Here is an 11,992-nt window from a genome sequence, read left to right on the forward strand (position 1 = left end):
AGGTCTATGAAAACTAGGCCACATGAGCACTTTAAACCTATACATAGATTGGCTTTTTTCCAAAAAAGTTTTTTAAACTGGTACTGGGGTCCCTGGCACAAAATATTTACAGATGGGGGTCTGCGGACAAATACATTAATTTTGGAGGTCTTTCACATGACAATTTTTGAGGACCACTGGTTTAAACAACATTTAGGAAGGAAGCCCAAATAAGCAACTACACTTTACGAACAAGCCCCGAAAAAAACGCAACCCGCAATATTTACAAGCAACTTAACAGAAAAGCCGAAAGTTGCTTATAATAAGCAGACTTGGCAACACTGCTGCTGCCACTGGACGCCAGTGGTGTATAGCAACTAAGTACATTTACTCAAGTACTGTACTTAAGTACCTGTTTTGAGGTACTTTTACTTTACAGGAGTACTTCCAATGTTCAGTACTTTTACTTCTACTCAACTACATCTCAGAGGGAAATATATACAATTATTTTAAAACTTGAGTTATAGTTACTTTGTAGATTTGGATTATTATTACAAAACATACATTACCCACTTCAGCCCTATATATTTTCGGCCATTTGAAAATATGGCAGAAAATGCAATGCGACGCATTGTCATCATTTCCAGTTGATAACATAGTCCATCGACAGTATAGCCTGCCCTATCCTGTTTATCCATTGTCCCAAGTTTTTAATTAGTTGTAATTTGGGGATCTGGCTACTAGGCTTGCGTTGGTGATGGGAACTCAATCATAGCCATGCAAACTTTACAAAATTACTAGTCAGCCCCCGTCAGCCTAATACACAGCCATGCACCACATGGACGTTTTGGAACAGCACCACCAGGGACCTAACCTGACTCTAAAACATTTGTGACGCAAGCTTCTTCCATCTGGCAGAGTCAGGTTACCAGGGACCGACTCTCCTCAGTACTCCTACCCGCCTATGAGCACTCATCCTGGGCATAGAAGCTACCGAGTCAAAGTGACTTCATCATTAATTAACAGGAATTAATGACATATTCATGATAAATGAACGATGAATTAATGTATGATATAAGCATTAATTGAGTGTTAATTACGTGTATGAATTGGCCCCTATATGAGCAAGCGTTACCCTAAAACTAAATCTAAATTAGCTGTCAATATTCTTTTTATCATGTGCTTTCCTTAGGCTCCATAAAGACACAGTGTAACTCCTTTGAGCTTACATCTCCATCAACACTCTCAGAGCCTGTAGTGCTCTTTCTTGGCATAAAACCATATTGCTGTTCGCTAATTGTCATCTCTCCACTTAGCGTAGCTTACATTACTCTTTCCCATACCTTCATGCTGTGGCTAATGAGCTATATTACCTCTATAGTTATACAACTCTGTACATCGGCCCATGTTCTTTGATTGTGTTGAATAATCAAATTAGGAACTCCACTCCAGTCTCAACCCTACAGAGCACCATGCAGACTGCTCTGTCTTTCTGTCTATTGTGCTGAAGCACGTGTTTGCTTCAGGTGGGGGCTCTAAAACCAATGCCTTGCTCAAGGTCACTGACAGGAGTTTCTCCCTCACATGCATGTGTTTTGATGTGTGAGGAAACCCAAGTGAGCAGTGGGAGAACATACAAACTGCACACAGAAAGAATCCCGGTCATGTGTTGTCAAGATAGCTATTATTTACTCCTCCTGATAAAATATACTGTACTTTAATAATAACAATTGACTTGCTGCAGCAGACTGTGTACATGTTTTAATTATATCTCCCCTTATATTGTTTCCATACAGATCAGTCCAACAAGGTGGAGAGAGACCAACTAGTGAACAATTACAACCAAGTACAGGCCAGGAACACCAACCTGACTGAAGACCGAGAACAGTTACAGACCAGTTTTAACCGACTTAAGACCAGTTTTGACCAGTTGCAGCAGACCAGGCATAATAGCCCAGATGAACAGAAAGATCAGTTACAAACCAGTTTTGACCAATTACAGAACAAACATAACCAACTGACTCAACAGAAAGATCAGCTACAGACCAGTTATAACCAGTTACAGATCAGTTTTAACCAGTTACAGACCAGACATAACCAACTGACTCAACAGAAAGACCAGCTACAGACCAGTTTTGACCAGTTACTGTCCAGACATAACAACCTGACTGAACAGAAAGGCCAATTACAGGACAGTTTTGACCAGTTACTGACAAGACATAACCAACTGACTGAAGAGAAAGGCCAATTACAGGACAGTTTTGACCAGTTACTGACCAGACATAACCAACTGACTCAACAGAAAGACCGGCTACAGACCAGTTTTGACCAGTTACTGACCAGACATAACCAGCTGACTCAACAGAAAGATCAGCTACAGACCAATTATGAACAGGTACAGACCAGTTTTAACCAGTTTCAGACCGGACATAACCAACTGACTCGACAGAAAGACCAGTTACAGACCAGTTATAACCAATTACAGACCAGTTCTACCCAGTTACAGACCAGATATAACCTACTGACTAAACAGAAAGGCCAGTTACAGAGCAGTTCTGACCAGTTACAGACTAGGTTTGACCAGTTACAGACCAGACAACACAGCTTGACTGAAGAGCGAGATGACATGACGATGAGGCTCTGTGGTGAGTGAGACATCACTGTTTTTATTCATTTTTAGAACATGATGTTCATGATTTGTCATTCATTTGAGGGAGAGAAAACAATATTGTCCAACTTTATTGTTTTGTTGTTAGAATCACCTGGATGGCAGAAGTTTGATAGAGGTTGTTATTACATCTCTACTGAGAAGAAAACCTGGGAGGAGAGCAGACAGTGGTGTAGAGACAGACAATCAGACCTGATTGTCATAAAGAGCAAAGCAAAACAGGTAGTGTGTGTGTGTGTGTGTGTGTGTGTGTGTGTGTGTGTGTGTGTGTGTGTGTGTGTGTGTGTGTGTGTGTGTGTGTGTGTGTGTGTGTGTGTGTGTGTGTCCTTGTGCATGCATGTGTTTGTGTGCGTTAGCTTTCGTGTGTGCGTTTGTTTGTGTGTGTGTACGTGTGTTGGTGGGCACGGATGTGCGTTTGTGTGTTTGTGTGTGTGTGTGTGTGTGTGTGTGTGTGTGTGTGTGTGTGTGTGTGTGTGTGTGTGTGTGTGTGTGTGTTTGTGTGTGTGTGTGTGTGTGTGTGTGTGTGTGTGTGTGTGTGTGTGTGTGTGTGTGTGTGTGTGTTTGTGTGTGTGTGTGTGTGTGTGTGTGTGTGTGTGTGTGTGTGTGTGTGTGTGTGTGTGTGTGTGTGTGTGTGTGTGTGTGTGTGTGTGTGCGTGGCTTCATACATGTCTGGTGGTATCCTATTCCACTTAGTGGAGACACACATATTGTTCAGTTTGTGCATCGGTAGCCTAACCATCAGCTTTTCTGTCCAGGACTTTGTTGCCAGTTTCAACAAAAGAATGTGGCTGGGTTTGACCGACAGAGACAGAGAAGGATCTTTCCAGTGGGTAGATGGAACACCATTGACCACACCAACGTAAGACTGATCATCTTAATTTTACCTTTATTCTTCTAAATTATATTAAATGTTTACAAAATGACTACACTGTCACTAAGACATCTGTGTCTACTTCACTATCCAGTTAATTAGCATCTAATATCTAGAACAGTGGTTCTCAAAGGTGTCGAGGTACACTGATATGTCATGAGCAGTGTTGGGCAGTAAAGCGTTACTTATTAATATATTACTGTAATATAATAACTTTCCCCCGTAACCAGTATTGTCATTTTAATATTATTACATTACTGATCCAAGTAACCTTGCGTCACCAGGGCTGGATTAACCCTTCGTGGTGCCCGGGGCTACGACCCGTTTTGGTGCCTCCGAAACGGGTCATGCCTGTGAGGCCATGCCTGTGCATGTCTTCACTATATGGGTTGTATTTTGTCTTTGTTGTGGTGTGTCTGTATCCAGCTGCACTATAGCATTATAAACTTTGTGCAGGCATGTTTGAGAGGCTTCATTGTGTTTAGTGCTGCTTTTAGGAAGTTTTTGACTCCTCCTGTAAGGATAATTAATTCTTAGCTGTCTGGCAGAAACCTTGTATCTCCATATTTTGACTTTTTATATTTATTTGTAAATGAATGCCCTACTTCATTATACAAGAGTGTCGCACAAAAGTAGTGAAAATAGCAGATTTACAAGCCCAAGGCTTGTACAGTAGATTGGTTATTATCACCATTTTCAAATGTTTTTTAAATAATAATGAAAAGGGAATCGTTTTGGACACCCGGGCTTCCACCCGACAGCAACGATATGGAATATGAAGAAAAACAGTAAAAGTAATAAGTAATATAATATGTAAGTAATATAAAGGCCAACACACAGGCACTGAACGGCGCGCGTCAAAACAGCCACCCCCATTATTTTCAATGAACCTATCCCACACCGGCGCAAGCATGCGTTCACGCCTCGCCCGACGCTCCGAAACGGCTCTGTTCTATTTCCAGGCGTCGCCGTGTATGAAAATAATAAAAAAAAGATTAACCATACTGTTAATGTATTAATCTAAACGACTGCCTGCAGGGAGGGATGGTTCAATATTTTGTGAGTACACGTGTTGGGTATTTAGGCTATCAATAAAGCATGTATTTTTTGCAATTAGCCTATAACTACCGCCATCATTTAGATTCTAATACTTCAAAGCCATAATGTTTAAAAAAAACAACAGGCTGTTATTTAAAGTAAGAGTGTGTTTACCTGACAATGTCACGTTCATGGTTAAAATGAATTGTTGTTTACTGTGTTGCTGAAACTCGGCGAGGCGACAGGCTGACTTTACTCATTATGCTGAAATCCTGCGTCCCCCATGACTGCAAGGGGCTGCAAATGTTTAGCCATAAAGACCCCAATGTTTTAGTTATGAGTTTGATCTGTCTGATAGTATCATCTGCTTGAAGACACATGTTTAAATGCTATGGGGAGGTGTTATTTCCACCCGACTCTCTCCTCCTTGTTCTGTCATCAGACACTGGGAGGATTTCTGCATAAAATGGTAGCCTATATTGAAAGTAGGTCATTATAATCCATAATGTGTTAGTTGAACGCCGAATGCAAACAGTCAACGTTTTATCCTCCATGTCTTTCCGTCATATAATACTTATTATATTAATATAGTATAAATGAATCCATAAAGTCTAATGATGGTGTCATTGCCGATCAAGCTCACACGTTGCATCAGGTGATTTCATTTAATGACGTATGTGTGATATAGTATAACCTTACGCAGCATGTCACTGCACTGTTTTCTAGTAGCCTATCTAGTTAGTTGTCTCATCCAACATCACACTCCTAGCAGCACACAAAGTGTGCACACAACTAGACGTGCACTCGCACCAACGTGCACGGTCTCCCGACCCATAGGCCTACACCTCTCTCCCTTTTGGAAAAGCGTAGGCTACTGTAGGTTTTATTTTGAACGTTTTGAATTGTCTCTTTTGGGAAACAGTCATGGTTTAGAACGTTTTTAAATAGGCAGTTAAACAAAATAAAAAATAAAAATGTATTATTATTATTAAATAATAATAATTAGATATTGGATATTATTTTCACCCCTATGCCACCCCTATGCCTACCATATCAAATCACAATGCACTACATGATAATACCTTTCAGTTTTTATGCTACTGTAGAAGTAGCCTACCATTTCTATTGTTGTTCATATAGAATACAGTCTGATTTGGAAGCTTTGCTACTAGTTTGGTATAAATGATACCATAGTCTAGTAGGTTTATCTAACCACTTATATAATCATCTAGTTATATGCAGTTAGCAAACAACTGGTAGCTCAACACCTGTTACATTGATCTGCTGCTTTTCAAAAACGAAAAAATATTTCACTGCTCAGATAATTAGGCCTACGTTTTGAAGTTATTAAATACGAAATGAATGAAATAACTCCCATATCGTCCTGCAGCACGCCTACACCTCTAGTGCAGTGGTTTGCAACCCTTTTCATATATCAAGGTCCATTATTTATTTGGCATTTGAGCCACAGACCACCATTTAATGAGATTTAGACTCTCAGACCCAAGACTTAGAATATGTTTATAGTTGGATAAGATTTTGTCCACAATTCCATCCATGCTGTATTGATGTTGGTACCAATAGAAGAGATAACAGGCAAACGTTGATCAAAAATAACAATTCTTCTACATTCTCTACTTGTGTAGACTTCTTGTAAATTAAGTAATGCAGATGTTTAACAATATTTAACTCTTGAGAGTTTAAAATGAAACCAAATGGATCCGGGGTCCATTTGGTTTCATTTTACACGTTCAAGAGTTACAGATCTAATAAGGGTCTATTTGGTTACCAACTCTCCATCATTTAGCTGGGGACCACCTGGAACCACCTCAACGACCACACTGGTGGTCCCCGGACCACTGGTTGAGAACCACTGCTCTAGTGCATCAGCAGTCGCAACAGTGCCATCTACTGGCTTGAAACAATCAAGAAACAGCTAATTCCTGCAGCCGTGTGGCAGCCAAACATAAGGCGGCAGCACGATGCTTCCTGTTTATTATTACCAACTAATAACTTATTGATACCTCTTGATACCAACTAATAACTTATATAATTACTAAGGAGTAATAAGTAACAAGTAATTTATTACTGTTCCTGAGTAATTATAACCAACACTGGTCATGAGATCCAGGTGAACCTTAGGATTTTGTGGCAACCCCTCATTATTAGTGAAATATATTAAATATATATATTAAATATATTAAATTATAATCTTTATTTTATTTACTATATCAGTACTTTGTGTGCACTCATTTCATAATCCTAAAATAAATATTTGAACTATTCATTCATTCTTTTATCCCACACATTTTCAAAAGTGGCAAAAATAGCCGATGTACAAGCTTACAACACATTATGATGTTGTGAGCTTGTAGATCGGCTAATTAAGCAATGAATATGTTTGAAAACCACTGAATATAAAATGAAGTCATGATTTAAAAACAAATGATTTTGAGTGAAAAACGATCTTGTAAAAGTATTGTAATAATTATATGTTCCTACTTCTCCAGGTACTGGCAGCCTGGTGAGCCTGATGGAGAACATGATCGCAGGGACCCTGAAAAAGGCATGTACCTTAATGCAGAAGAAGACTGTGTTGAGTATTATGATGGGTCTCATTCTTCCGTTTCTATCAAAGGATGGAACGATGTACCGTGTTCTAAACATAACGACTACTGGATCTGTGAAAGAGCTCTGTGCTGAAACCATCATGTTCACAATGTATCAGTTAGCTGGTGTGTTGGTACAGCTACATGATGGCTGTGTTTACATGTGGTAGTTTGTGTGTTTGCTTTGGTTTGTCTGCCTTGCAGTTTTACCCAATATGCACTGTATACATTACATTACATTTATATTCATATTTTCACAGGGGAGCCTATTAGAATGTGAATAACATTAATCTATCAGCCATCTGTTCCATTTTAATACCATGTTTTATGTAGATTAATATAATGTTTGTTCTGTTGTATTAAAACAGTGCAAGAGACGTTATGCATCTATTTCTCACCAGTATTAAGCATTTTATTTCATTTTATTTGCCATTTAACTTTCTTATTGATTGATTATGTGCTTTACATAACCACTTAAACCCTATTTTATACTTTGGGTATTGGAAAATAGCAGATCTACAAGCTCATCGCAATGTGTTACGAAGTTGTAGATCTGCTACAGGACCACAATGAAAACAAGCCCCTAGGGCTTTTTGTGTTATCCTTTTAGCATCATTGTAGAATGGTACCACTGTACTATTTGCAAACTGTTAATAAAGTATTCAACACAAATCAAATGCTATTTTTTTTTGGTTAAGATTTTCCTCTTAATAATTGTTTTCTTCTAATATTTTTAATGTAAATCACTAGCTACATGTTATGTATTACAGGTGATATATAATAAGTTGTACAAGTTGCATTATTAGTAGTATTATTATCATCATCATCGTCTGTAGGCATTATAAACACATTCATGAGACAATGCTCTCATACAGTATGTTTAGAATAATGCAATACATCTTTTATCAATGTTAGGGCATATAGCAGATTATAAATAAATACTATTCTCACATTGAATTATTATTATTATTATTATTATTATTATTATTATTTTTACCATTATTATTATTATTACCCTTATTATTATTATTATTATTACTGTTTGTACTAATTTGAGCATTAATATCTCTTATCATGGAGCTTTGTTAACATGGAAATGATAGAAGCACTCTAGCACCACCCTGTGGAGGTTGAATGTTTCACCGCCTAGATGAAACAGAGGAAGGTTTCAAACGTCATCATATTATTCAGAGTCTATGTGTCCCTGAGCAATACACTGCTCCTGATAGTTAGGATGGGTAAATGTATTAATATCACCAACTGCTCCTAATAGTTAGGATGGGTAAATGTATTAATATCACCAACTGCTCCTAATAGTTAGGATGAGTAAATGTATTAATATCACCAACTGCTCCTAATAGTTAGGATGGGTAAATGTATTAATATCACCCACTGTTCCTGATAGTTAGGATGAGTAAATGTATTAATATCACCAACTGCTCCTAATAGTTAGGATGGGTAAATGTATTAATATCACCCACTGCTCCTAATAGTTAGGATGGGTAAATGTATTAATATCACCCACTGCTCCTGATAGTTAGGATGAGTAAATGTATTAATATCACCAACTGCTCCTAATAGTTAGGATGGGTAAATGTATTAATATCACCCACTGCTCCTAATAGTTAGGATGGGTAAATGTATTACAGTAATATCATCCACGGCTCCTAATAGTTAGGATGAGTAAATGCAGAGGATACGTTTGACATAATGTGTAAATAACAGTGAGTGACATTGTCTTAGACTCAGATACAGCAGAGAAAGGAAGGGAACCGTAGAGAGAAAGAGAGAAAGAAAGAAAGAAAGAAAGAAAGAAAGAAAGAAAGAAAGAAAGAAAGAAAGAAAGAAAGAAAGACAGACAGAAACTTAGTAACTTAGTGAGATAGTACATCATTTGTGCGCCCCTTCTTTAAAACAGAGCAAAAACAGTTATTTGTGTAAAAGGCCTATTCCTAGAAAACACAGACATTTCTGCCAAATTGACCAACATCATCTCAGAAGTTGTTCAGTATAGATACTATACTGGCACAATACTGTATATATAGATACAGATAACCCCCAAGGGGGTCCCCAGATGATTTGCTTTAATGTGCGACATTGTTTTCTCACTCAACATTGTCTTCACCAGGCCGACAGGCCGGGAGGCGAAAATTATGTTTTTGCCCCTGTCCGTCTGCCTTTGTGTCTGTGTGTGTGTGTCTCTCTGTCTCTCTGTCTCTCTGTCTGTCTGTCTGTCTGTCTGTCTGTCTGTCTGTCTGTCTGTCTGTCTGTCTGTCTGTCTGTCTGGGTGTGTGTGTGTGTGTGTGTGTGTGTGTGTGTGTGTGTGTGTGTGTGTGTGTGTGTGTGTGTGTGTGTGTGTGTGTGTGTGTGTGTGTGTGTGTGTGTGTGTGTGTGTGTGTGTGTGTGTGTGTGTGTGTGTGTGTGTGTGTGTGTGTGTGTGTCTGTGTCTGTGTCTGTGCGTGTGCGTGTGCGTGTGTGTGTGTCTGTGTGTCTTTAAAATAACCCCAGAAGTGTTTTAAAGTCCGAGCAGACGTTTAAATGACCCCGAGATGTTTTAAAGCCTGAGTAGACGTTTAAATGACCCCAGAAGTGCTTTATAGTCTGAGTAGACATTAAAATGAAGTGTTTTAAAGTGAAATGTCCCTTTAAAGGATCATTTCAGCCATAGTAACATTAGCTCTCAGTATTCTAATATCTATATATTAGAATACTGAGAGCCAATAATGATGTAATAGTGTAAATAATATAATATAGTATGTAATAATGATGTAATAGTGTTGTAGACACTAAAACAATATCTCTCTGCTGTCGGGCAGAAACCAGCTCCAAAATATTAGCTTTTCAGGAAATGAAAAAAAACAACACGTTTTTTAAATAACACAATACTGCCTCATCAAAGTTGGTATTGTGACTTTTACATGGTCAGATATTTGAATGTGTCCTTATATTATCCTCACTTTACCCAAACACAGCTCAAGTGGAGTTAGGAGATTTTTGACCATTAATGTGGAGAAAGCTGGTTTCTGCCCGACAACGACAATATAAGATAAACAAATAATGATGTAATAGTGCTGACCTCCAACCCACAGGACAATTGATTGATTTGATTGATTGATTGATTGATTGATTGATTGGTTGATTGATTTGAGTTTGCTGAAAAAAGCACATGAAAGTACAGTATAAGTAGGATTCATAGCGAAAGCTACAAAGCAGAGACATGTCACCAGCTCATGAATACAAATATAGATTTATTAAGTTAGATCAATATTATATCAACTCGTTTACACTCTATCAGCACTACAACACAGTCCTACACTTTGAACCCACACGCACGCACGCACGCACGCACGCACACACACACACACACACACACACACACACACACACACACACACACACACACACACACACACACACACACACACACACACACACACACACACACACACACTGTGGCAGGGCCCCCTAGAAGAGAGGATTTGTGCTGAAACAAAGGAAAAAGAAAAACAATCAATTTAAATGATGTGCTTGTATGTGCTTTTTGTGTCAATGACCCCAAATTAAGCGGACCCCCATCTGAAAATATGTTTTGTTACTACATAACATTAGTGGTCAGGTTCTGAAAACAAATGGGCAGGAGTCAGGAATCATTCTTAGCTTGGTTTATTACTGCAGGCCTGCATGAGTTCAGGCAGACAAGTCTTGGATTAGATTTAGAATTCATTTTTATTGAGCATAATTGAGCATAGTGAAGCATAGTTTGGCGTCAGGGCTCTGAATCTATTCATTCCCTGTAAGTATGAACATTTTAATAAATGTTACACGCCAAATAGAATTTACAGGGAATTAATTAAGACCCCCATGAGAATCTAGAAACAGAGCCTACAGGTGGATGCCGGGGAGGCAGTGGGATTAAGAATCTTCATACAAACAATGTGTTAAAAAATGTTTAAAAGACATTTCTCTTTTTTTTAGATGTTCTACAAGCTTGTGTAGATTGGCTCTTTTTGAATATCCTATATATATCAAAGTTAAAGTGATTAAACTGATTGTGTTATGCTGTCTTAACTCATTTTACTGGAGGACCCCCTGACACCCCCCTTCAGGGACCCCGGGGGTCCCTGAGGGGGGTTCCAGGGGGTCCTCCTTCCAGGGTTGGTTGTTTTATGGTTGAAAATAGATTTTTAGAGATTTAGAGGTTAGATTCATGTTGGGGTTAGGATCAGGATTAGACATTTAGAGGTTAGATTCAGGGGTTGGAATTAGAGTTAAACATGATTTATACTTAGTTACGTTGCCAGTGTCATGTGCACCGAAAAATAGCTGATCTAATAAGCTCACTATGCATCGCAGAGTGACTCGTTGTGAGCTTGTAGATCTGCTATTTTTCGGTTTTAGGCTTTGGCAAAATTTGTATAGAAAATGGCATTCATAAAATGGCTGTCCTTTAAATGTTGATATCCTCACAAGTATAGTATTAATACAAACCTGTGTGTGTGTGTGTGTGTGTGTGTGTGTGTGTGTGTGTGTGTGTGTGTGTGTGTGTGTGTGTGTGTGTGTGTGTGTGGTCATCTTTAGAGCAGTGGTTCTCAAAGTGCGGCCTGGGGACCCCCAGGGGTCCTTCAGGGGGTCCTTCAGGGGTCCCCAGCAAACCGAGGAACGGTTTAACCACTTTAAACCTATTTTATAGTTTTACACCCTATCTACAAGCTTGTGAGCGTTGTGTGCTATATTCACTATTTTTTTAATGGACAAGGGCTTCAGTGATTCATTTATAATGTATTTGTGTGAGTTTGGAGGAAACAATGAATGTCTCTTTTGGTGTTG

General features: G+C 38.7%; 1 protein-coding gene across 1 annotated transcript in view; it reads left to right on the forward strand.

Moving 5' to 3' along the window:
- Positions 1-7,666, forward strand: part of LOC308101330 (uncharacterized protein) — a gene marked incomplete at its 5' end in the record, with an annotated part of 82,011 nt that extends 74,345 nt beyond the window's left edge. The window contains 4 exons of the mRNA XM_080450754.1: positions 1,776-2,624; positions 2,736-2,869; positions 3,403-3,506; positions 7,067-7,666. Of these exons, the coding sequence (XP_080306880.1) occupies positions 1,776-2,624; positions 2,736-2,869; positions 3,403-3,506; positions 7,067-7,259 (1,280 nt within the window). The 3' untranslated portion in view covers positions 7,260-7,666. The remainder of the gene's footprint in view (positions 1-1,775; positions 2,625-2,735; positions 2,870-3,402; positions 3,507-7,066) is intronic.
- Between the last annotated feature and the right edge of the window lie 4,326 nt (positions 7,667-11,992).

This window comes from Gymnoscopelus braueri (assembly GCF_963280865.1).
Source record: "Gymnoscopelus braueri genome assembly, chromosome: 15".
In the NCBI taxonomy this organism is placed as follows: domain Eukaryota; kingdom Metazoa; phylum Chordata; class Actinopteri; order Myctophiformes; family Myctophidae; genus Gymnoscopelus; species Gymnoscopelus braueri.